Source organism: Necator americanus, chromosome I (genome assembly GCF_031761385.1).
Source record: "Necator americanus strain Aroian chromosome I, whole genome shotgun sequence".
In the NCBI taxonomy this organism is placed as follows: Eukaryota; Metazoa; Nematoda; class Chromadorea; order Rhabditida; family Ancylostomatidae; genus Necator; species Necator americanus.
In genome coordinates, this window is record NC_087371.1 from 10,775,038 (window position 1) to 10,802,253 (window position 27,216).

The window sequence follows — 27,216 nt, forward strand, 5'->3', positions numbered from 1 at the left end:
AAACCTGAAGTGTTCTCTAAAGTTGTTTTAGAAAAAAAAAAACTTAATGGTCGCTTATTAGAGATTAGAACTACCATCTTTTCTAGCAGCCATTATGCTGCAGCAGCTGCAGTGATGCGCGCAACAATCCACTAAAGGTAACGTTCAAGGTGGTCTTCGATATTGAGTGCACTTCAATACTAAGGGTTGATAGGAACGTAGCTCCCAAATGCCACAGAGCGAATGCAGATGGGATGCATCACTTTACCGAACGAGGCAACTCTCGGGCTTGACGAAATCGAACCTCGAAAAGAGGATTCCATTATTTGTACGGGTGCAAAGAGTACCTTTGGTAGTTGATTCCACATTAACACTCACTCATTTCAGTTTCGTTTCCTCAACCAGTGGGTGTAAGGAGTTGCCTCGCGATATCAGCTGCTGTCTCTGATGCTTGTAAACTTCGCCTAGAACCCTGTCTGATATTGTATTAGGAGAGTTTAGCACCGAAAATCTACCTGATAAATATCTTTGAAGAAATACAAAAAATTGGTTAATTTTAGTCAGATTCAGGAGACAGTTCAGCCCCGATGTAACAAAATTTACATAATTTCGGTGTGATAATAAATGTTCTGGCCCAGCCGATTAGTTATGAAATAAGGGTTCTTGCTCAGATCCGGTTACAGTTGCTATTTCGCCAGTTGGTCGACTCATTTTCTAGCGATTACTAAGCGTACTGTAGTAAAATCGTTGGCATACTAGAAATTGTTGTAGTTGTTTAGACGATTAAAAAAGATGTGCAATTGATTGATAAACAATTTGCTCAAGGTTACACCCTATAGAACGCTTTGCCAACGATGGCAACGGCACTGAACCGACTTGGCTGGGGTGTGACGTTGTCGATAGTGGACGTAGCGGTATGCGTACTCTGCTCCTATCTTCATGGACCTACACCTGCACTGTCAAACATCACATCGCAGTTTAAATCATTTTCATTTTTTACTTGGTAAGCGCTGTTATTAGCGGAATAACAAATTACTAATGCTACTCTCACACTGTGCATTAATTTAGTACTGTGGATCTGTTTGTTTTATGTACTGTAAGAGTGTTTCTGTGGCTGTTACCAGCCGTTCTTCACAAAACGGGACGTGCGGACACTTTGCCTCGATTGACCCAAGTAAGATTTCCACCACTTAGCAACAAATGCAGCTAATTCTACGCAGATTTCTCCACTATCACACAAATTATTCAATAAATATGTAATTCTCAGGTGATCTTCTGCACTTCATTATTGATGTATGCTACAAGTCCGACTAAACTTTTGTTACTTACGGAGACACTTAAACCTGGTAGGTCTGCTTCTTTTATGTAGAAGAATGAATACGCAGGCCACTTTAAGTTGTAAAATCGCAGAATCTAGCTTAGCACTGCAAAAATTAAATGTGTAAGAAGATGACGAGCTTTTGGCAACAGAGCACGTTGCAAAAGCACTAGTTCTCAAATGTGAAACAGTGTACACTATCGGGGTATCTGTCAACTTGCTCCGCTTTTTGTGATGAGAAGTCTTTTTGTTGGTCTTGTATGGAGGTTAAGTCATAAGAAATAAGTAAAATATAGTTGTGGAGGGGCACTCAACACTGCTCTAATCGAACTGCACTTTAGAGCGCAAGAAACGTTCTTAGAGCACAAGTCCTCTCTTCACTGCCGAATGTCTTTCCCATTCAAGAAGGCGATATTTGATCAATCGACAGTTCAACATTGGAAGTGAAAAGCACAGTCAGTCTGGGTCTTATAGTTGGGTCAAAACGACATGAAACACGGACCGTTGCGCAAGCGGCCGCGCTCGGAAGCGGTGCGGTGGAGACAGCGGTTGGAATCGAGGTGGGACCATGACGAACTGCAGAGGTGTGTGGCGGTAGCGTCGATCCTTACACAATCCCAACTGCTACGCTCCACCGCTTCGCTTTAAGCGCAGCCGCTTGCGCAAATGTCCGTGTTTCATGTCGTATTGACCCGACTATAAAACCTAAACATGGGTCTTGGAGGGGAACTTAATAGCTAAGTCATAACATGTAGCACTTCCAACGAAACCGAAAATCCCTCAAGAATGATTCGTGGCTGCGTCATTTATCAGCTTCCTGTTGAGGCGCACATTTTCCACTTACTTTTCAATCACAATTTCAGGCAAATACCTTGCTGTCGGTGATTATTCTTTTCTGGTGTGGAATTTCGTCGCTGCATTAATTCTTGACATATCATGGAAATACTATTTCCACTACCCACCATCAAGCTACGTCGTTCTTGATGAGACGGATGAGGTGACAACAGGAGAGAGTTGTAGACACACTACTGGATAAGTATCTGTATGCTGTCTGTTTGTTGTTTAGGATGATGAAGCTGCTCCAAAGGAAACTTTTGAATTAATTTTCCGTTTGCTGCAATATTGCAAAAGGGAGTGGATTTGGCATATTTCTGGATTTTCATGGCTGCTCATCTATTCAATAAGTAGGTGGAAGCCCATTTCAACGATTTTGTCCGTCGTGTTCGTTCCTATATTTTAATGGCGTAGATTTCCATCGATCTATGTTTGAAACTGCTTATCAGCCAATGCACGCCTTATGAGCTACTTATCGTTAGGAGTGGTGGGGGAAAAGCGTAGCATACTGGAATTGAATAGGGAAATGCGATATTCCCGTAAGAAATCGAAATATTTGACACAATAACTTTTTATTTTCACAAGTGTGCAAGGTTACAGCACTATCGCATCACATATCCTCCCGTGATATGTTCTCATCGGTGTGTTCCGATTTGTGCAAGCACTAGTGGACTAAAATAATGCTGCAAACTTATCTACACATTTCATAATAAAGCATTTGGCCGCTTCGACAACCGTTTTTTTAGGTGTTAGGGCAAAACGTTTGCGCTGAGCAGGTCCGAGCTGAATGTATCGTTAGAATCTTAGTAGTGGTACGTTTAAGTGTGGTATGGCCGGATCAAAACAACCTAAAGCTCGGCGAAGTTTCATAAGCGGCTGCGCTTGAGGTGGCGTTCCACTGCGATTCAGCTCGTTTTGACCCGACAATAATTTCTGTACTCGAAATGTCCAGTACTCAATAAAAATGCAACATGAAAAGTTGAGATCCATCCACGTTCATTACCAAACGCTACTCTATTTCACCTCTGAAACAAAGTATATTTGAAAGGACTGATACAAATTTCATTTCGTGCAGCCATTTTCAGTTTATCTTCCTCCTTCTCACGTTAGTTTACATTTAGATATCTGCTCTTCCAAACTGTTTCTCTTAAATGGGATCAGAAAAAAAAGCAACGGTGGATGGTTCTATCTTATATTAGTATACATCTATGGATGGATAGCTAAACATCTATAGATGACCAGCTATGCCTAGAAAAGTTCATAAAACCATTATTTTTCAGCTCGCATCTTCGTACCATATTATACTGGTCAGGTAATAGCCACCGTGGTCGCTACTAAATCCTATCCTTCTTTGGCCGCTGCTGTATATGTAATGGCATCCATCTCTTTTGTGAGGTTGGCTGTTTGATGGTTTTTTCCACTATAGCATTGACTGATCTTTCCAAACGTAAAAGTACTAATACTTTGGAGAATATAAAACAGTAGTTTTCGAATTATCCACCGTAAAATCTCGCAGTGTCGCTTAACTTAACAGTTCTTTTAACCAAAAAAGTTACACACTATGATTCGACTTAGGATGTAGTGAACAATTCGTCGGTTTAAACGTACAATAGATTTCGAACACTTTGCTGTTTTATCTAGGTAAATGAACTAATTTTGTTTGCCATCGTGATTGCGGAAATAGTAGCAACAATAGTAATGAGAAATAACGATAACACTCATTAATTGTAATTATTATAACAACAATATGCTGTCAGAAGTACAGAAGGAGAAGTCTGAAAAAAGGTAGTGTGTTCTCAATCAAGAAACTAAGACTGCAACTCGTGATTGGCTGTGTAAGCCGAACAAAATTTTGGTGTAGTTGTTCAGCCGAGTAGCTTAGTTGCTAGACGAATTAATCCATGGACAGTAGCTGTGGCGATCCGCTAACCTCAAATTCTAACATATTCTTCCTGTCTCTTCATGAATTATTAACGTTATATATATTGTTAATATACAAACTGAATGCATCTGATTTTAAGCGCTATGGCCGCTGGACTTCGAGGAGGCTCCTTTGAATATGCCTATTCAAGAATCAATAGAGCGATCAGGAATGATCTGTTCACCGCTCTGGTGAGGCAAGATGTAGCCTTCTATGACGCTCACAAAACCGGTAAACTATCCGTTCGCTTAAATATTTCTTCATTTCATTGTCTGCCATTCTCTCTGAATTTCCAGTCGCCTATACTTTCCAGGCGAGATCACGTCTCGGCTGGCAGCCGACTGTCAGACAATGTCTGATACAGTCGCGATGAACGTAAACGTTTTTCTGAGGTTATTTCTTATAGTTCCGTCCCCATTTAGAGTCCCACACGTTTTCACCACTTCAGAAATACCGTAATGCTTCTCGGCTCCATGATATTTATGATGACACTGTCATGGCGTCTATCGTTGATCACTTTTATTCTGGTTCCGATCATATTCGTTGCATCGAAAATTTTCGGAACCTACTACGACGTAAGCATAATACATTGTGTCCTAAAATATTGGTGTTATTATTCTTAGTGAAACCGGAGATGGATATTTTAGTACCTTTCCGAAAAGACACAGGATGCAGTTGCCGAATCAAATGATGTTGCCGAAGAGGTGAGTTCCACAGGAGGGGGAGGAGGGACGGGTATGCCAAAGTAAGGATTGATAGACAGGCAAGACGACAAGGTATCCTCTTCTAGGTTCTGTCTACCATGCGCACGGTACGTTCATTTGCATGTGAAAACGTAGAAGGAGACCGTTTCTACCTGAAATTAACCAAAACTCTCAGCATCACTAAAACAAAAGCGATTGCTTACGTCGGTTTCTTATGGGTGTCAGAGGTACGAACTCTTCCATCTATTCTAGCTTCTTTCCCGTTATATCATTATCGAATCACCAACAATTCAACAATTCAGTTATTTCAAACGTTTATTATCGTCGCTGTATTGTGGTATGGTGGCCATCTTGTTTTAAGTAACAAAATGAAAGTGAGTTATGGAAAACGATCATGAACTATTCATTGAATAACTGTTTTCATAAACAGGCTGACCTGCTTGTTTCATTTTTGCTCTACCAAATGCAGCTTGGCGACAATTTACGACAGATGGGTGAGGTGTGGACAGGATTGATGCAGTCGGTTGGAGCAAGTAGAAAGGTGCTGCTGAAACACACCTGCTATAATCTTTCGAACGCATTCGCTAGTAATTTTTGTCGTTCTTACATTTGAGGTATTTGAATACATCGATCGCGAACCTACCATTCTTCACTATGGGACATCACAACCATCAACGTTGAAGGGACGAATTGAATTCCGAAACGTTCACTTCAGTTATCCGACCAGGAGCAACCTGCCGATACTTAGGGTAAACTAAAGAAATTAAAGCATAATTCTGACTTTTGTCATACACGTAACATCGAGAATCAAGTTATTGTAGAGTTGATCTATGAACCAACTATATGTAGTTTGCGGAAGCGACTGCTCTCGAAGCGACGCGTTAGAGAGAGCGGTTGGAACCGAGGTGACACCATCACGAACTGCATCAAGGCAGTGTGGTAGCAGGGGTCCTCACTCGATTCTAACCGCAACGCTCCACCGTGCCGCTGCGAGCGCAGCTGCTTACGCAACTGGGCCGTGCTTCAAGTGGTTTTGACATTACTATATAGGTAGTTGCACAGTAGAAGAAATGTGGAAAGCAACTTTGAGGAACCAGAACTAGTTATGGTAGATACATGGGATGGAGTGCTTTAATCGTCTGCTCTTTCACATTCTTCGTATTATTCGTGTAATTCTTGAAAAGAAATTTCAGGATCTGTCATTCACAGTTGAACCGGGCGAAACGGTTGCCCTAGTCGGTCCGTCAGGATCTGGAAAATCATCGTGTATTGCTCTTCTGGAAAACTTCTATCAACCAAATGCGGGTCAAGTACTTGTTGATGGCGTGCCATTGGAGGAGTACGAGCATCATTTTATCCACAGGAAGGTGAAGATATGACTTTTTTTTTTTGTCAAACGTTCCGCAGAATCTGAAATGACAATTTCGCAATGCAGATAGCCCTTGTTGGACAAGAACCAGTACTTTTTGCTCGTTCAGTCACTGAGAATATCCGATACGGCGTTGATGTTATGGAAGCAGTAAGTCGTATTGACTCCGAGTGGGTTCCATCAATTCAAAAATGACAAAATTTTCTGCATGTAGGATGTAGTTAAAGCCGCTGAAATGGCAAATGCTCATGGATTCATAATGCAAACCACGCATAAATATGAGACAAATGTCGGTGAAAAAGGAAGTCAGATGTCTGGTGAGTAGCACAAGAACCTTTCTGTTGTATGAAGAAAGGTGAGTTCTAAAAGAATGGGGCTGCAGGTGGCCAGAAACAGCGAATTGCCATAGCTCGAGCGTTAGTCAGAGAACCAATAATACTTTTACTTGACGAAGCAACATCTGCTCTGGATACTGAATCGGAACATCTAGTACAGGTAGTCGTTTACAGAGTTGTGACTTGTCGTGTATTCCCACCTTATTCTTTCGTTTTAAACTTCCCTTTTTGTTCTTATTTTTAGTGTTTTCTAAACCTATTTTAAAGGAAGCCATCTACAAAAATCTAGAAGGCAAGAGTGTAATATTGATTGCTCATCGTTTATCGACTGTGGAAAAAGCCGATAAGATCATAGTGATCAACAAGGCTAGTTACCAGTCATTACAGATTTCTGTGCGAAAGAATTTTATCGATAAATTTCAGGGCAAAGTAGAGCAAGTTGGCACACATGAGGAACTTTTGAAGCAGCCCGGCACTTATGCAACGTTAGTTGCTCGACAAATGATGGGTGACCAACGTCCTCACACAGCACAACTTACGGCACCGTTGTCATCAAGGCAAGAAACGAAGACTTGAGGACGCTTTAGTTTGGATGTTCCTATGAGTGATTTTAGGCCCGTAAGCGTAAGTGGCAGTCAACATGGAGGGATGTCACTGTTGTCAACAAGTTTCACACATTCGGCCAGTAGTGTGACGTCACGTTAATTGTTGTGGAATCCGTAGTCGATCTTATATCATCTTCTTTTTATTCGTATAGATCTTGTGCAAATAATATCTGTGATTTCGATGGTACTAGAACTACCGCGTGCGACGGGTTGCAAGTCATATTATGGGTTCCTAGCTTCCAAAAAGAATGGACCCAGAATGACTACAAGAAAAGACCACCCACCGCACGCGGTGCTCTGAACATCATCGTCAGAGTTTGGGAGCTAACAGTCTTCCTTGTTGTTCGTTTCTGTTTCTGTTTTAGTTCTAGAATATACACAAAAAAGTCGGGATTCGATCAAAATTAAAAATTCGGCCTTAAAAGTTACTTTATGACCGTCCTTATTGAGTTCGCTGTCCGAGAAGACCTAGAAACCGAAGGTTCGATACAGCAGGTACTTTCACTGGCTGTGGATCAAAAGATACATGTGAAGCGGCTCCATCTGCTCGGTCGTAAACTGATACGATTTGAGCGGCCCACAACATTCGGCTTAACATTTACGAACTACGCTTACGCACATCTGCCACGGAAGAAATCAGTGTTTTGATAAGTGTTCTGAAGTAGTCCAATAACGCTAATCTAATGCCAAAAAACTCAAGTGATTTTAACATTGCAATGTGTGTGAGTGAGGCAACATGTTATGAATAGTAATTTCAAGCAAATTTTCTCTGAAAACGAGAAATCTTAAACCCATCCTTAGTTATTCGGTGTTTTTACTCGACTAAGGTAAGGATCAGAACGGCAGGTAGAACAATGCAGTTGCGTAAGCGGCTGCACTCGAAGCAGCGCGGTGGTGGTAGCGGTTGGAATCGAGGTGGAGACATCGTGAACTGCAAGGAGGAACAGTGTCGGTATTGGTCTCTAGATTCTAACTGCTACGCCCGCCGTACCGGTTCAAACACAGCCGCTTCCGCAACAGCATCGTGCTTCATGTCGTTTCGACAGGCGTGATATTTCCCTTCAAATTCACATACATCCCATCTAACTTGTGCCTTCTGAAGAGCCTAAAAGAAGATTAATATGACCTACATTCAGGGTTTACGTGCAGAGGACGAAAGACAGCCGAAGTAGGAAATATAACCGTGAGCATTTAGCTCAGGAATATGTCAGAGTAAAGCCAAAACGCGTGACCCATCGCTGCCGTTTGCAAGTTTAGGTACGAAGAACTTCTGGACTTGTCACAAAATGCTACAACGCTCTATTTCAAAATCGAATAACAAAAGAAGTCAACAAGTGACTTCAGCAAACAACAACAACCCAAATGAGCCTTACATATAGTAGACCCATCTTGTAGAGAAGTCAGCAAAACCAGGCGATCTTATTGAGACTTATAGACCAGTGAGTAAAGTTTGCAAAAGCGGAAGCATTGGCTTCCGAGAGACAATACTGCCCGAAGCTATGTTTTCAAAAGCTGTGTTCTATGGGTTCTAGCTGTGTTCTAGCCGCAAAATCTCGGCCACAAAAGGTTCGCACGTGGACCTAAGAAATGTATGGGTGGCAAGAGCAGCGTCAAGCGTATAGTTGGGAAAAATCCCTCCTAAAAACGACCCCCCCCCCCCACCCCATCGCACACCCTCCCAAAAACGACCCCCTCATCTCGTTCCTACCAGTATAGCTGCCCACACAGCAACCAAAATTTGGATATAATAAAAAATTTGAAGAACAAATAAACGCTTAATAAATAAATTAAAACAATACGATGTAATAAACAAATAATAAATTATTTTACAAAAATAGTAATGCTACAAGTAAAACAAAATACATATTGTAATGCAGCGATATTAATGGAATAAATAATAACTGGAAATTATATGTTCATGTTAATTATATGTTCAAGATGCCGAATGACGTGTGCCAGATGGAAGAAGATCAAGAAAAATAAAAGTTTTAAACAATACACAAAAGTTCGATCCCCGTCGGAACCATTATTTTTGCAAAACGAAAAAAACAGCTGGAAAAGAAGGAGAACACCTTTTAAAACAATTTTCACACCATTTCCAACTATTAATAAACAATTTTACTCATCGACAATGGAAATGAACGGATGAGAGTTCGATCCCCGCCGGAATCTACATTTTTGCAGAACCGAAAAAAAAATCACTGAGAAGAACATTTCACCGGCAATTTTTTGACACACACAATTGTTATATAGAGGTTATTTTAGCGATTAAAACCAGGTCTTAATTGGAAATTACTGCTTGACAGGTCGGATTTTGTTACCTTGAAATAAACATAAGTAACTCACTTACGAAGAGACATAAGAAGATAAAGCTGGCTGCGTTGTGTAGAGGAAGACTTGCGCTATAAAACGGTCAAAAAACCTTTTGTAGGGACCCTCTGGTTTTTTTGAAACCTAGTTGAGAAAAAGTTGAGAAATTTGGCATTTTTCTCAACTTTTTCTCAACTAGCTTTTTCAGAGACGAAAACTACCTTTAAAAAAGTAAAAAGAAATTATAATAGCAAAAATCTCCCTCTACAACACACTTCAAACCGAATTCGTTTTTATAAACTATGAGCAGAGTTATGGAAATTTGTTTGAAGTCACACAGATTTTGACGCGTTGCCGAAAATCTGACATTTCGCTCTTTTTCCCGTTGCGAGGATACGGTAGCGCCTTTGAAAAATTTGACTCCATATTTGGATAGAGCACCAAGGAAAATCCTTAACTGCAAATTTTGGCCTCTGTAGGTGTTCTGGTTCTCTCAAAAGCTAGTTGAGAAAAACTCGAAAATTTGAGGCAAAAATTGTGATTTTTCTCAACTAGGTTTCAAAAAGACTAGGAAAGCTAGAGCCACTAAACGTTGTAGAGATATAGAAGAAATTTTTCTCTACAGATCGCAGCCAGCTTTATTGCATAAAATTCACTTTGAGCGTAGATATTCAGAAACTCGTGGAGCCTATTTTGTACTAATTTTAACCCTAATTGCGCCTGTAGATGTCTTTTTTTCGCTCAGTAGCAGCATCGGAATTGCTTTTTCGACTGAAAGTAAGAAGTTCGTTACTGTAGGATGAGGAATGTGCCCTCTAAATTCTTTTACGCCAAATGCAAAAATAGCATCTTTGCAGGGATTAATCCCTGACCGCCACAATAAAAATAGCGCGGCATCTCATTGAGCCATCCAATCTTAACGAATCACCAGCATCAGCTCTATTTCAACAGAGCGTGTAATGGCCGATTAACAGATGTCCTTATCGAAGTCTTTGTAATCGCGCATAAATAAGTCTGCACTACACTTACCAACTTGAGCCAGCGTACTTGCTTTTCATTGCAGTTATACTTCCACTTTTACTTAGTGCTAAAATAATTGGTTTCCTATTTTATCACATCACAACATTATCACTTTATTTATTATGCATCACATTTATCCAAGATTTCAATTGTTTTGGTTTGTGCCACCGAAGCGACTCCGACGTCATGCATCAGTTAGAGCAGCAAAAATGCTTAGTCGCCCATCTTCAAGATTGGCCCAAAAAGCGCAGTAGTTTCATTACCAGAACTATGGAGAATAAATTTTTTAAAAATCATTTTTTGGTTTGTGTACTCTTTTTTATCCTAAATTTTTATGCTACAATAGTCTTCATCAACTGCAACCGCGAGTCTTCTTCAATCGTTTGTTCGAATACTAAAAAAATTTACTTATTCTATATCATTTATTTTTATATTAAACAATTTTTATATTGAAACACAAGTACTGAATATGCATCATTGACGGTTTTTCTCCTTTGAGACATTTTTTAGTCGCAGACATCGGGACCTGAAAAAAAAAGCCTTAGAATACGTTTCAGTTGTGAATATCTTCTGATATGCGATAAAAACATGCCATTCACTGCTGATCATCCTTCAAGTTTCAGCACTACGTCTGAAAAGAAACAGTTTTCACTCCTGTTTTTCTGCTGAATGTCGCATACCTAAATTACACTTCATTTTGTACACCTTAATATATGTTTGTTTGAAAACGACAACTCCGTCTTCCTTTTCTCTTTGCTCCTTTAATTTTTTCTGATTTTCCGACCCCCTCTTACGACCTCCCCCCCCCCCCTCCCGCCCTGATCCGACACCTCTCTTACGACCTCCTGTTGAGAAATTCTCAACACACATTTGACCCTGGGCAAGAGTAATGCTTATTGTGATTGGCAGGATCATATACCTTTGATAAAAAGTTCGCCAATAGAAGATGTCTCCTATCACACACATGCAGGAAGCTGCTCTCAAATCAGTGGGATGCCGGACTGTATGCTTAGGCCTGCCAGCAGAAATCACTGCCGCGCGGGAAGGGCGATCCTGCCGCCCTGGGATTTGCTGATTTATTGAATGTTCACACTTAAGCGTTCAATAAGCTCCAAACCACAGAGCCGCCTTATCGCACCGCTGTCAACTCTGCTTGCAACCTAACGTGCGACGTATAGAAAGTCAGGTCAAAACGACATGAAGTTCGTTGCTGTTGCGATGTAGCGTAAGCAGCGTGAGCGGTGTGGTAGAGCGGAGCAGTTAGGACCGAGGTGCAGTACGATCAAGCGTATAGTTGAGAAAAAAAAACCATCCTGAAAACGGCACCGTTATCTCACCCTTTTAGCGTAGCCGCTCATATAGGAATCAACGATTAGGTGTAATAAATAGAATTGAAGAAAAAATTGACGCTTAGTAATGAAAGTAATGTAAGTAAGTAGTAATGAAAAATAAAGTAAGTAGTAATGTAAGAAAAGTAAGTAGTAAGTAATGTAAGTAAGTAGTAATGAAAAATGAAATGCTTGAAATGAAATAAAATAATATGATAACTATCAATAGATAACAGAGGTATAAGTGAAGTAAAAATGTATAATATTATATAGCGATATTAATACTGAGAAAAGGTTTTAAAACTATTCCCACTTTATTTGTTACTCTTTACACACAGTTATACTCTTCGACACTGATAAGAAAACGGTCAAGAGTTCGATCTCCATCGTAATTTTTCCGTTTTTGTAATACGGAAAAACAAAACAACCAACATCGATGCAGAAAGCATTTTAAAGCCATCCACACATTACTACTTCCTGCACAAAACTTCACTCATTAACGGTGGTTACCGAGCGGATAGTTCGATCTCCACCGGAATCTTGATTTTTGCAAAACGGAAATAAACGACTTAGAAGAAAATTTTACCGGCACTTTTTTTGAAATTGTATTTACAGCATTGTTTACCACATTTAGTTGTGATTTAGAGCTAATTTCAGGACTCTTGGACTGGTCGGATGTCGTTAGGTTGAAATAAACATGAATAACGGACTGGAGAAGAAACGAAGAAGGATAAGTCAGGGCGCGCTTTGTAGAGAAACATTCATTTTTTTTGAAAGCTTGTTAGGAAAAAAAAGTTCGGAATTTTAGCAATAATGTATTCTAATAAAAAATACTCCTCAACAACAGACCTGAACTAAACTAAAAAATTAGCAGCATCATCAGCATTAAGGATAAACAAGACTCGAGAAAATATACTTGGGGAGGGGAGGGGGTGTAAATCGTGTCGCCTTAGACTCACTGACAAGTTGAGAACCATACACCGGATCTAGAAAAATTACCAATGTCGTCATATTCCAAAACCGTTTTCCTCGATAAGCATACATTGGCAGGAAGGAAATGCGTGAGGCCGTCATATCACGAAGTTGTGATCGCATAAGAAATTCTTTTCAGAGTTATGAGAAGGCTTCACTCAACTTTCGCGTTGGATTCTTCGTAGTTATTCCGCTGAAAAGAGCCGTGGTGCTTATACACCTCTAGAAGTATTCACTGGTAAGAGCAAAATAAGTGGGTCAACATATCTTAAGGCTGTGATCGCTCCGTCTCTGCTGTTGTAGCGGGATTTTCATTGTGAGAACCACAACTGCTTTTAGATGTCTGAAGATAAAGGAGAAAAATTAATGAGGTCTGAATATTCGTGAGTGCTGAACGCGTAAGAAATTCCCTACGTGCATGTGTGCGTCTCCATTTACTTTCACCCCGGATATTTTTCGTTAGAAGTCAAAGATAATGCTTTTTTCCTTGTTCTCCTAAATACGTCGAGGAGTATATACTGGCAGAAAAAAGATGAATGAGGTCCCAAAATTGTAGACGCATGGGAAATTTCAGTGTACATGCTGCTATAATTTGTTGTACTCTACTTTTGCTAATTTAGTTCCACTCCACTTTTGCATTGCATTTTTCGTTGGAGAAAGTTCTACTGCTCTCAGATCTCTTGGGAAGGTAAGCATATAACTATGTTGTGATCACGATTTGCAATGATTAGAATGAGGTTTCTTACGCTTTGCTCTTAGAATTTCTATTGGAATTGTTTGCTTTTTGGTTCTTTGTGCTTACATATTAATTCGAAAAAAAGTCCTAAAAACAGTCGAGAACCAACATTTTCCGAAGCCGCACTCATTGACCATGAAATATGCATAATTGAAAGATCTTAAGCGGGTTCTCTTTGTTGCTCTCAGATTTTCGAAAAAACATCTCTACACAGAAATCAAAATAGGAAGATATTTCTGCCTATTCTTCTTAGTTCACGTTAGATTGTTGATATTCGAGAGTTTTTTCAGGTGCATTGGATGGAAATGCTGGGAGAAATATGTTAATGTATCAGATTTTCTGTTTCTCCTATTGTTCCGCTACATTGCTAATATTCTGCGATCTAAGTGCACTTACAAAAATCTCAGAGAATTGTTGAATAAGAAACATATTGATTAGTCGAATATTCCTGTACATTCATTCGCCTTCTCTTTGAAAAGTTACAGTTGTGCGAACGAAGCGAGCACACGTAAAAGTCTGAGAGTCCCACCTCAGCGAAACGATCGGACTGGTTTAAAAAAATTGAAATTGAAAAAATGGAAAACGAATTTATAATCCTCATGAACTTTTCCCTATATTAATTGGTGAATTTTTGTTCTTGAATCGGGAGGCTTCAAGAAATTTGGTGAAAAACTTCCATTAGAAGTCCTGAAAGCAACTTTGTCAGTATTCTGAATTCTTCTTCCACTGAGTTTTGTTGTACGTGAACGCCAAACTTGCAGGAAAAGATTTATCGGTTATTTTAGAAACAATATCAAACGAATTTCCCATCCATGCAGTACTTTTGCGGGAAGTCATGCTCGCAGATGTAGGTCCCCTCACGCACAGTCAGTGTAGTACGAGTCTGAAAATCAATTAAAGGCAGCATACCACAAATCTGTCGTGGTATGGATTTGTCATAAAACATATACAAGGCCGTAGATTGCGGAAAACTAGGTGGTTCCGCACATCTTTGTGTAGTCACTGTAAAATACGGCCCGAAAGCTGCAGTTTTATACTTTTCTTGAAAACTTACTTGTTGATTAAATACTTAGAGTTATTCCTCAAATTATTCGGTTCGAAATTCGTCACAGAATCCTTTGAAATGCACTATTTCTCCTCTTTTATATTAGGATGTGTAGGTGAAGAGGAATACATATTAGAGAATTCTGAGTGCATCTTCCTTCCCTAGAGCTTTATATATCTTCCATGACTGCGCCCTGTGGATTATACTGCATTCTGTTTCATTTACCCATTTCTGTGGGTTCAAGTGAGCGTTCCTTTCCAGCTTTGTAGCCGCCTAATCATGCCGACACCGTATGCACGGTCATTCACAGAATGAAAAACCGTAAATGATCAAACTGTGGCGCTTGATGAGTTCTGTACGCTGAGAAGCGAAATCGAAAGCTCCGGCGCTTCGGATTTTTCGTCAGAACAGAAGATACACCGCACCTCACGGGATGTTTGATGGAGCGTTTTACTTCGCATATGACCTCTTCAATGGGTTGAAAACGGTGTTTTGCTAGCAATATCTTCACCGACAACTATCGCACATGATGTTGTGGCTGTTCTACTGACATTAGTTTGAACTCATGATAGATAATTTTTCTTTATAACATTTATCTTCTTGAATATGAGAAGCATAGGTGCGATAGAGAGGAGCCGGACCCTCCTTAAGTGAAGGGTGTCAAGGTCACGGGGCCCAGCTCAAGTGATGATTATTACAGTAGCGATAGCGAGGGGCTGGACCCTCCTCAGGTGGAGGGGTCTGGCTCATGAGGTGCAGCTCAAGTAGTGAGAATCCCTTCGCCAACCGTCCAAAAGCAAAGGAGATCGGAGCAGCGGCTCCAACTATCACATGTATGATGGGAAGCTGAACGTTTTAGGTGAATGAGGTCATGGAATACTTCTACAATTTGGTGCTTACGAACGCTCTGCGCTGTCTTTTAGGTACGACCTCCGCCAGCCAAAATTTTTGTCGTCCTCAGCCTCGACCCGCGCTTCGACCACATCTATCCGAATCCTTGTCTTTCGAGACAGTAGACATGCGGTAGATAGAAAAGCCGCAGCACTACCGTACAGCGTTACACCTGCATTCAGAATGGCCGTAATCCGAAGACTGACGGGAATGAAATTTCAACAGGTACTGTACTAACGAAGCTTTGTAGAAACTGTTGTAAAGAGAGTAAAATCAATGCCGATTGAGGATTACCTTGAATTTCTCCCGTAAAGAACTGCTTGCCAGAAATTCGGAAGCAATTCGGTTGCAATCCGGTCTCATAAACACGTACGACTTTGTCTGGTTGCAATACCAGTTGAACTGCTGCAAAAAAAGGAGAAAACATTCAAAATTTCTCATTTCTCTACAAATTGATGCAATGCGACTCACATATTCAAAGGTGTTTTTTGCGCTGTTTGCTGTCAATGCAGCTACGAGGACATTCATACATATGACGCAATCAGAGACATGGTCGAGAACGCCTGTGTTGCAGAACACTACAGCAGTGCCGACGGCAACCAAGAACAATAGAGTTCTCATTTTTCTGGTGAGAAGTTCTGTTCTGAACACGTTTTTCTTTCGAATTACGTAGCTAGAGCTAACAAATGATACACGATAAGATGCGACTTGTATTCATAGAAGAAGCTACAGCAGAAACCACGCGAAGTGTTCCTGTGGACTACAGATGGGCGCTTTTATTTGGAAACATGATAATGTGTAGGCATGTAATTCTGAAAAGAGTCAGAAAGTTTCGTTAGAAAAGAAGTTTCATATTGATATTTCGATTACAGAGGCAACAAAGGCTATATTTGAAATTGTTTGAATTATTAGTTTGCTGTTGTTCTAATCCTCATTGTTTGTACGAAGTTGACACATAGGTTAGCTTCCCACCTTTTTTTTTAATTGATGGTGAACGCATAAACGCATCTCCTAAGGGAAAATGATTAACGCCGTGGACTTAAATCTTTTTTGGTTTACATCGATTGTTTACATTGTGATTGTAGTGCTGTGCAAAGGTGAACGTCACTACTAACACTGGTACCAAAGAACGTTTATAGCTTTTTTTGACTTCGCAGGATTGTCACGTCCTTGGAACAAAGAATCCTCCGAGTCGATTTTTTGAGAGCAAAATGTGTGACGGCTCTATGGAAAATTGCTTCAATTATTAGTTTGTGATATATTATTATATTATGTGATATGTGATATTACCCTCTATTGTTTGGTTTGACGTGACATAACAGCTCCCGTTAGTCATTGCATGCGACTTCGCATGCGTTTACGAAATCTTAAACGGTTCCAATTGAAATGGAACGTATAGGTGCATCGCCATAGGGGTTGATTAACGATGTGCACTTCATCCTTTACTACTTCGTATCAAGTTATGAATACAGTATTGTGAAGGGGTGAATGATCCTTTCAACAGTGGTACCAGAGCAGATTCGTAATTTTTGACCTTACAAATTGATGAGTAAAAACCCCTCGAAACAGTAAGAGATGCCATTGTGACTGCAATTGCCATTGTGAATTCACTGTTGAAAGTCGACATAAGAACAAACCTTTCTGGAGTCGATTCTGGAGTCGATAAAGTGGTACCGGACATGTCTGGGAGGGTAGGATCACTGACCTGATATCATCGAGTGTTTTGTGCAGGTCATTGTATAAGCTGCTAACACTATCACACTAACACATAACACTTTGAATGGTTTTGAATTCAAGTAAAGGGTGTTACTGTGTGCTCTCCTTGGAAGTTGTATCGTTTCAAGACATTGAGATTGTCTCCGAAATTGCAGAAGCAGTGCAGTATTCCGGAGATGAACTTTGAGCTGCTAAGGTGTTTAGGTAGGGTAATCGTCTGTCTTTAAAGGTATCACCCCACGAATCTGAGGTGGCACGGATTTCAGGTGGAGTATTTGTATGTGGGGTCGCAGATTATGGAGAGGGAGTGATTCCGTCTTTTTCTCCCTTTATCAGTGGAAACGGACAATCCTGGAACGCTGTTTCTTACGATGTCCTCAACCGCTTGCGATTCGTCCGAATGGGTTTTCGACGAATCGCAGACGGGGCGGCATTGGGCGGAGCGCAAACGTTGCGCATTGCAACATAAGCCGTCATAAGAGCGTCATAAGAAACAGCATTCCGGTGTCGTCTGTTTCCGCTGATACAGGGAGAAACGGACGGAATCACTCTCTTCCACACAATCTATGGCCCCGTATAAGCATAATACAGCTGAAAACCGTACCACCCCAGATTCGTGGGGTGATGCCTTTAAGGATTGTTACTTGAGTGCTATGTTATTAAGCAGCTGCTATCTGAGATTCATTTGTCAGTTTTCGGAGTCAACGTCTCCACGCAGCAGTCATGGAGACAGTCACGCCGAGACATCTACGGAGTTCTTGACATTGCAGACACCATCAGTTGTGTTCGTGTTCATAAAGTAACTTGCAATTAGTAATCCGTTAGTTTATCCGTTCTCCGCCTTCTCATCTAAGAAAGCTTCATTTGGACCGTTAGAAAGTATTTCTTCCTCAGCAAAAGCTCAAAGAAACAAGCATTAAACGTCCTTGTTTACTGAGGGAAATCAAAAATTATATGCAACAAAAGTATTCCTATTAAAAACAACATCATATGAGACGGAAATTTGCAAGAAATTCTACATTTCACTTAAAAATTCAACTCTATTAAATACAAATTAAATACAACGTCCCAAAATTGGAACGAAATCTTCACTATGTACAAAAGAGACGATAAATTTCGGTAACACGATCTCATTAGCACCTTACTGTTGCACCGCCATTAAGCAAGAAATAATCATTTCCTTGGAGATGCTAACTAACAACGAGCGATACACACTTTACATGTACTTTTTCTCCGTGAAATGCTCGTTTCAAATGATCTTTGACATCTTCGGAGAATTGAACGGACTTGAAAAGTCGTCGGAAAATATTTCGATATTCCGAACTGCGCTGATAACACACATAAAACGTTTGTACGAAACACATCATTTGTAGAATGCACTGAAAACGTAGCAAACATCTGGATATAGGTAGAAAATATTGCGGTTTTTTACACTCACCACAACCATCTGCAACCATCTCTGCCACATGTCATTATTGATGTAGCCGATAACATTTGTAAGAACGATCGATAGAACCCAAGTGCATATGTAGATCACTATTAGCACCGATATTGTACGCATTGTCTTCCGATGTTTGTTGCGATAACATGCATTCATATTTTTGTGCATGAAAATCCTGGCTGAAAAAAAGACCTATGAAGTTTAGAACAACTTCATGTTTATTCGAAGCTTTTTCAACTTCTTGAATATTTGTATTTGATGTCGATGCAATACAGTTGGTTTAAAACTGCACGATTTAAAACTGATTTTAAACTGCCGAGTTACAGTTGGGTCAAAACGACATGAAGCATGGTGCATTTGCGTAAGCGGTTGCGCTCGAAGCGGTGCGGTGGAGACAACGGTTGGAATCGAGGTGGAGCTAAACCATGGCGAACTGCTGAATGGGTGGCGGTACTGAGAATCCTTGCACAATCTCAACTGCTACACTCTACCGCGTCGCTTCGAGCGCAGCCGCTTAGCCACTGTCCGCGTTTCATGTCTTTTTGACCCAACTATATGTAAGCTGGGCGGGTGTATTGCAGCTGGTTAAAGGTTCCGCTTCTTGCACGATCGATCGGAGGTTCGAATCCGCCCTAGTGCTCATCTAGCCTTTCATCCATCCGGGGTCGATAATTGGTACGACTTGTGTGGGAGGATAAAAACACTGACATGACGCACCGGCTAGGCCCGCAAGTCATTGTATAGCTCAGTTACACGTTCATAAACCTCAAACGATTCTGAATTAATGTGAAAATAGTGGTGCATCTCAAGCGGATCCCTTGACACCAGATACCTTACCCTTTAACTTTTAACTTTATACGTAAGCTGCTTTTACATGGACCTGCAGAAGTTCTCCCGAGAAGATTACGGCTGCCAAGTAGTCATAATTGGCTAAATTGCAACGCCAAAATTGGCACAAGAACGCCTGAGGAACTTCACACGAGGACCCACGGTCCACAATGGAATGAACAGGGAGAGAGGCTCTCCGAGTTCATGTTCCAGTTCCATCGGAACTCGCAATTCCAGAAGCCCTCCTCTCTACGCTGGACGTGGAGTCACTCGGTGGAGGCCACCGTAATGAAATAGACCACATCATCGTCAGTGAAAGGTTCTGCCTGACGGACGTCGCTGTTGTGCCAAAGTTCTACACGGGATCGGACCATCGCCTCCTCCAAGGAGGATTTTCCTTCACAAGGAAAGAAAAGAAAGCTGCCAAGTTCAGAGAACGAAATCCCAGAATTATCATTAACTCGGACCTCTTCGCAACGGTAGCCGGCTTTTGGAAGATTTCGCAATGGAAAACATCGACGAAAAAAATGACAGGCTCGTTGAACACCTTCACGACTGCACGAAGAATGCTGAGGGTTTTAAAGCCATCAAGAAACGCCTGTCTCTTGAAACTCTCGAGCTGATACTCCAACGTGGAGCAGCACGAGCCGCAGGGAACCAAGAACTCGCGTCCGACCTCGCAAGGCTCTGCAGAAAGGCGACAAATCAAGACCTTAAAAAGAAAGGAGCAGAGGTGAAGGCGAAAAAAACATCCGCTATGTCCGTCGAGATTTCGCCAGTCGTAAGACTAGGAAGACGGCTCTCCGGAACATGAAGGAAACAACCACCGAGAAGGGAAATGGAGAAAATCATCTACGACTTCTACTCTGATCTCTTCGACAGCCATGTCCACTCGCCTCCTCACCATCTTAAGGAAGACGGACATGTCATTCCAGAGGTTCCCCCGTCCGAAGTACGACATGCTACCATGTCGGCAAAAATCGTGCGGCACCCGGTCCCAACAGAATAAGACCAGAACACCTGAAGAACCTTCCGCCAATACTCATCAACACCCTGGCGAGGCTCTTTACACGTTATCTGTCGGAATGCAAGGTTCCTAAACAGTGGAAGACCAGCAAGACCGTGTTTTTGTATAAAAAGTTAGATCCACATGAAATCGGCAACTATCGCCTAATCTGCTTACTGTCCGTCATCTACAAGCTCTTTACAAGAGTGATCCTTAATAGAGTTGAAAGTCTTGGATGAAGGACAGCCATGCGAGCAAGCAGGGTTTTGAAAAGGATTCAGCACGATTGACCACATTCACACTGTTTCGAAACTCATCGAGGTATCACGAGAGTACAAGATGCCGCCCTGTCTCACCTTCATCGACATAAAGAAGGCCTTCGACTCAGTTGAGACGGAAGCGGTCGTGGAAGCCTTGGACAACCAAGAGGCCCTACTAAGTATATAAAGGTACTTCGAGAGTTGTACAGCAAATTCGCGACCGGAATTTCGCTATTCTACAAGAACATCATCATTGACGTGAAAACGGGAGTCCGACAGGGTGATACAATCTCACCCAAAATATTCACAGCCACCCTCGAGAACGCAATGCGAAAGTTGGAATGGGACGACATGGGAGTGAAGATCGACGGTCGGCAGCTACACCATTTGCGCTTTGCTGATGACATCGTACTGATAACAACTAGCATCAGCCAAGCGGAACGAATGCTGATCGAATTCGACGAAACATGTGGATGCATCGGTCTTCAGCTGAATCTAGACAAGACGATGTTCATGCGGAACATATGGGTCTCGGATGCCCCATTCACGCTCAACGGAACGAACATATCCGAATGCACCAGCTACGTTTTTCTAGGTCGGGAATTGAACATGATGACCTTACCTCTTCAACACCACCGTACTTCATGCTTTGACCTATGCTTCGGAAACCTGGGCATTTCGCAAGCAGGAAGAAAACGCGGTGAGCGTCATTGAACGCGCAATTGAGAGAGTGATGCTAGGAGTATCCCGTTTCACGCAAGTGAGGGACGGGATCCGAAGTTCTCTCTTACGCCAGCGATCGAAGATTAGAGACGCCACCACGTCTGCCAAGGAGAGTAAAATAAGTTGGGCCGGACATGTGATGCGCTTTAACGACAACCGTTGGACCGGAGCCGTGAGAGATTGTGTTTCCTGCGATATTACAAGAAGACCGCCGACCCAATGGTCAGATTTCTTCACGAAGTCCTTCAAAGAAAATTATGATGCTCTTCGTGTCCCACGCGAAAGGAACCACTGGGTGACTTTGGCAAGCGGTCGGGACAAACGGAAGAATTACTGGCTCCCGCACGACCAGTTCAAAGATTAACGGGAGTCAAGGTGATCAAGGTGACGTAAGCTGCTGCACACGAAGCGACGCAATGAAGCTAGTGGTTGTGATTGACGTGGGACCATCACCAACTGCAGCGATGAATGGCGCGCGCAAGGATCCCAGTTGGATTCTACGCTGCACCGTACCGCTTCAAGCGCAAGCGCTTGTGCTATTGCACCGAGCTTCATGTCGTTTTGACAAGCTTATATCAACGCTTGCTTGAGACTGCAGAAATATAATGAATTAACAAAACAGAAATTGACTTAAGAAGTTTGATCCAATACAGCCCTATCAAAAGCTCTATGTAGTCGGCCAGTGGTCAAGATTTGCTTCTGATAGATTCACAATAAGCGTCAACGTCGCTGAACATAACGACTGGCATGACTTGTGTGAAAAGCAGTACGTGAGCTTTCGTGACCATAACAGTGCGGATCGTAAGCAAAGGCAACGTCGTTTAAAAGCAGCATACCACGAATCTGACGTGGTGAGGCAATTCGCAGGGAAAGCTAGAGATAGTTGAGATCAAGGGTGGTTCCACTCATCTCTCCCTAGAAAAAAACCTCTTTGAAAAACGGCGTAGGAACCACTTTGGTTATCTTGAGGTACGCTAGAAAGCTCTTCCATGCACACCTTCCGGTTCCCTTAACAGCCTGTTCATTGCTTTTACTTAAAAAGGCGGGTCCGGAGACCTCTACTGATCTTTGACCGCTCGCTCACGTACAGGATGCGGCGTGTGCATAACGTTGACGGTAAATACCGGTGACGCGCTGCAACTAACTTTATAAGAAACAGCGGCGTCTTTCACGCCGTTTTTTTCGACAACTAGGAAAAAATGAGCGAAACCACCTCTGATCCCGCAATCTACAACACTAATTCTAGATTTTCTCGCGGATTCCCTCACCACGTCAGATTCGTGATATGACCGAAATAATGAACTCGTGTTTTAATCTCTCCAAAAAAATATCATCATATAGATCCGCCACGAAAGAAACATAAAACGAAAAGGAAAAGAAAACGTGTGAGGCTGATTTTCTCAGCCATTGACTTACCTCTTATGTACATGACCGTGTAACATGTAATATAGATGAGAACTTGAGGAATTGCAATGATGTAATTGACTATCCCGACAAACTGCCCCACAGTATCATTTTGTACACTGTACGCGTTACACACACTGTATTCATGCGACCGTATTGTTGCGTATATGGTGGTCGTATACGCCGCAGACATTATGCCACAGAAAATCAAACTCGCCACCACAAACGCACGCGTTGACCATTCACGGTAACTGAAAATATTTCCTCAGATTTCTTCTTGCAGGACATTTCTCACTACGTGGAATCAGAATTACATTATAGGTATCACAATAGCACAGAGTAGGTCGACCGATATGACTAGCATGATCACTGATTGCCATAGCATGACCGCAATAGGTAGAGCAAATATTTGGAAACAGGTAAGTTCATCTAGTACTGGAGCAGTGACTGAAATTAGCTTTTGTTAGACATTTTCAGATCTTATGATGAGATTTCACTTCATAAAATCCATCATTCTTATGCTGTTACAGTGTGTTTCATCTTATGCAAGTGCAAGTGAAAGAAGAAATAGAATTTATCGCATTTTCTAATCATCCTCATTGCGTCAATGAATGGTTTAGTAATCGTAGGTGGAAACAAGCACGCGAGGATAAGAATAAAAACAAACATGGCGTGAAACATATTTCTTTTCCAGTTCGACTAGACTACATGATCGAGCTCTACGTACGCAATGAGACACGAAGGTTCCCACATACAGCTACTCCTCACGAATGAACGGATTATGTTTCGAATGGTCATTCGAAACCCAAAATGTTCATCAGCCATTACTCATCCGGGTCATCTTGTCGTCTACAACCATCTAGTGCCGGTTACAATTTGGTCTGACCTACTTTCTTCTTCGTCTTACGATAGTCTTAAAGGCAGCATACCACAAATCTAATGTGGTGTGGACTTCCCATCGGAAACTTCTACACAGGGTCTTAGATGGCGAAAAACCGGGTGATTCCGCTCGTCTCTCCGCAGTTGCTGTAAAAAACAGTCCGAAGGCTTGCGTTGCGACGGACCACCCTTGTGCACGTGCCGCACTGCATCAACGAGCGAGCGTTCGGTGATTAATAAGGTCTCCTCATCCGCGTATTCAAATTAAACTAATGACTACACTGCTGAGGGAAGCGGAACATGTACGTAGAGGCACGTTCCAACGTACCTAGCAGGAACTAGTACAATTCCTATGCCCTTCCTACGGCGATCACTACAATCTACAGCCTCGTACAGAAGCTTTAAATGAGAAATCCATGTCACGCCAGATTCATTATATGCTGCCTTTAATGCAGTTGCTAACACATGTAAACTGTTGCCGGAGATTGAGTTTTGAAAGAAGAAGAAAGAGAAAAAAATAGAAGCGAAGAAATCGTAACGGTTACCTAAGAAAGCGGTGTTTACAAGCGCTCCAGCTATGCAGACGATATGTGTTACGGAAAGCTGGACCAGTAGGAGTCCTGAAAAGTTTTATTGATTAACTCTACCCACTTATGGATCTACGTTAGTACTGCCACTACCAAATGGTGATGTACGACAAAAATTTGCGAACTGCGTTCCGTGTCTGTTCCAAGCGTATCTGCCATGGACGTGGGCGCCACTGGACACCGACTATCTTCTGGCAGGGAACTCGTCAGTGACACAACGACACGCGCACAGAGAACCGTTCTAGTTGCCGTTCTGTTGGGAACAACAAACGCTCATGAGAGCAAGATTTTTTTCACTGTTTACGAACAGAACAACGCCTAATTAACTAACTTAAAGTGGTTTTGGGGGTGATTTCGTAGGTTAAGGGCAGTGTGTCACGAAACCGACATAGTAAGGACACCTCAGGGAAAATATGAAGTTCGGAGTGTAGCTTACCAACTGAGCGGGGTCCTGATAAGTTTCTCTTAATCGTTCTAAAATACACCGTGGAGACGGGTTTTGTTCTTACGAGGCACCTTAGAACGTGTACTCTTGTACACACTCTGTTCCTCTCGTTGGCCTATTCGTTTGTTTTACTTGAATAGGCCGGTGAGGGGACTTCCTTGATCTCCAGCTGCTCGCTCGTGAACGCGACGCGTTCCAACCTAGGAACGTAGGAAAAACGTAGGAACAAATGCCATTTTTTTAGAACCAGTAGGGGAAATTTTGCGGATCCATGCTCGTATTTGTAATCTACACTCCAGACTTTATGTTTTAAATCGGGTTTCCAAATTTTGTTAATCTCATGTTACGCTGCCTTTAATGAGATGTGAATTTCACTTTTCATTTTCCATCACTTTGATCAAGTAATAATAGCAGGAGCAGGACATTCTTCAAAGAACAACCTACCATACTTCGTTTGTATCTCCTTTGTTTTGTAAGTAGCGTATAAAATAACTGAATGTCCAAAAATACCAGCCATGGCCAGAGAAATCTGCACGAAACAAACTGCAACGCTGACAATTGCGTTCAATTGATTCAGATTTGAAGTGATCATTCAAAATAGTAGCTCTGATACCTCGCCTGAAAACAAAAGGCTTAATTGATCACAGATTGCCGTTCGATACATAGCAACGAGTGCACAGTGAAGAAGAGGAGGGCCAAAATTTCCACGTAGAAAACCAGAAAATGAGGGGATTTTGGTTTTCAGACAAATATGTCGAAGTGGAAGAGAATGTAGAGAAAAAGAAGAATACAAGATAATATACACTTTGTTTCTTGCTCAGTGCTCTTTTGCTTTTTATTTTTACCATTCCAGCAAACAGGTTTTTTTAAACAGTCTCGTTTCTACTGGAGAATTGTCAAAATTGTCAGAATTAACCTTTTAGATGTGTTTCACACAAAAGCCTTGTTTTAATTTCTCAACGAATCATTCCACTTCACGACCCGCCTTTTCCATTTTTCATTCCTTTTCTCATTCGATTGGTATATTTCTATTATGTGAATAGCTAGCTGATAAATATGTAGTACTATATATAGTTCCATTTCCCGTGTATTTCCATCCATTTTCCCCGCTCTGACTGAAGTCATTTCCGTTAAGCAAAGGTCATTCTCACTGAGCAAAAATCACAGTCGCTTCTTGATTGCTTCAGTTCTTGTAGGTTCTTATGGTTTTGCATCTACAAAAAGTTGTCCCAAAGGTACTAGACAACTCCGGAAGTATGCCAGAAGAAGTCACCCCACAGATGGCAGAAAGGTCCTCTCCAACGACGCTTTAGTGTGAAATGTTTCGGAACCAGTTCCTTTGACGTACGTTTTGAATTGAATTATATATATATATATTTTATATATATAATATATATATAAAATATATATATATATATTGCAACTGGATAATTCTTTCACTGGATTGTTGAATATAGGAGGTGCCTAGCATTCAGACTATTCAATAGATCAGGATCGAATCAATGATTTGATTCCTCTAATTATTTCTCAAACGTGTATCCGATATTGTTGTGGAAAGCATGTAAACTTAATGGTGCAAAATTTCTCCTGTCTGGGTTTCAAGTCATCCACCTAACCCCATATCTACTAATTTCTTTACGGATCGACTATTTACATGATGTGATCTGGACATGATGTTGGTTTGACACCAGCAATGAGGGAAATCTCATATTCACGCGCGTAGTTGGTTGCGAGAAACATGAACGCATGAACATTTAGAAAAGTGTACTAGATGAATGGAAAAGGAATGATGCTAGATGAGAAATGGTTGGTGGATTGACGAGAAGAGGGACGTACGCAAATGAGGAAGCGCATAAGAAACAACGGAAAAATGCTAGTGTAAGCACACGAATCACTAGAACCAGTAGGCTGGCGAAAGTTTTGCTGTTTCTGTAAGATGCTAGTTCTAAGAATAGAGCTGCTATAACGATGAATGAAGTAGCAAACGTCCAGAGATGTAGATGTGGATGAGATTTGAAGGAAGCCATTTCACGATGTTTAGGATGTTGCGATCTCTTGATGAGTAGATAAGGTAGGGGTGTAGTGGGCGCGTAAGAACCGTCACCATTGTTCTACATATTAACCGCTTAAGGTTAATGGGGTTTTTTTAACGCTTAAGGTTTATTGCTTAAGGCTAACTTGGAGAGCGATTTGGAAAAAACAAGGGAAACGGGACCGAAATGGATAAAGAACGAACAAGAAAACAAAACAGTTGCAGTTAGAAGTGAAAGTGTAATGGCATAAGGGGAGGCCCAAACAAAATGAGCGTATCAGGAGGAAGACTAGGGGCGCACATTCAAATATGCAATTAAAAAATGTACATCTAAACATATAAACAGAGAAGGTGCGATGAATATGATATTCAGCTCTCACCCGAATTTTCCGAACATTTCGAAGAAAACATTAACAAGAAAATTTGCTTCTCATCTACTTTTCAGTTGTTCTTGTAACTATTTAATTACAGCTTCATTTTCATTGTTTTTTTATTTTACAAGGATCCCTATTCACATTTTTGGAGGAG

General features: G+C 41.4%; 3 protein-coding genes across 4 annotated transcripts; 2 read left to right on the plus strand and 1 right to left on the minus strand.

The window, feature by feature from the left end:
• Positions 1 to 833: 833 nt before the first annotated feature.
• Positions 834 to 7,165, plus strand: RB195_005116 (uncharacterized protein; the record flags this gene model as incomplete). The annotated part of the gene is made up of 21 exons (XM_064177419.1): positions 834 to 982; positions 1,048 to 1,153; positions 1,247 to 1,325; positions 2,161 to 2,294; positions 2,364 to 2,481; positions 3,412 to 3,526; positions 4,153 to 4,283; positions 4,366 to 4,444; positions 4,501 to 4,627; positions 4,700 to 4,756; positions 4,843 to 4,983; positions 5,059 to 5,130; positions 5,187 to 5,297; positions 5,371 to 5,505; positions 5,950 to 6,123; positions 6,192 to 6,275; positions 6,340 to 6,442; positions 6,508 to 6,620; positions 6,728 to 6,826; positions 6,884 to 7,017; positions 7,075 to 7,165. The coding sequence occupies 21 exons, from the start codon at positions 834 to 836 to the stop codon at positions 7,163 to 7,165; spliced, it is 2,352 nt and encodes a 783-aa protein (XP_064034544.1).
• A 7,059-nt stretch (positions 7,166 to 14,224) lies between these two features.
• RB195_005117 (uncharacterized protein) lies at positions 14,225 to 25,248 on the minus strand (the record flags this gene model as incomplete). Of its 2 annotated transcripts, none has more annotated exons than XM_064177420.1 (10): positions 14,225 to 14,314; positions 15,662 to 15,772; positions 15,839 to 16,010; positions 17,005 to 17,072; positions 18,310 to 18,462; positions 18,522 to 18,703; positions 22,758 to 22,996; positions 23,060 to 23,192; positions 24,170 to 24,244; positions 25,101 to 25,248. In XM_064177420.1, 10 exons carry the CDS (start codon positions 25,246 to 25,248, stop codon positions 14,225 to 14,227), a joined length of 1,371 nt encoding a protein of 456 aa, XP_064034545.1. The 2 variants fall into 2 exon arrangements, with proteins under 2 accessions (XP_064034545.1, XP_064034546.1); XM_064177421.1 differs by having other exon boundaries at positions 25,101 to 25,173.
• On the plus strand, positions 19,858 to 20,166 carry RB195_005118 (uncharacterized protein; the record flags this gene model as incomplete). The annotated part of the gene is made up of 1 exon (XM_064177422.1): positions 19,858 to 20,166. One exon carries the CDS (start codon positions 19,858 to 19,860, stop codon positions 20,164 to 20,166), a length of 309 nt encoding a protein of 102 aa, XP_064034547.1.
• Positions 25,249 to 27,216: the final 1,968 nt, after the last annotated feature.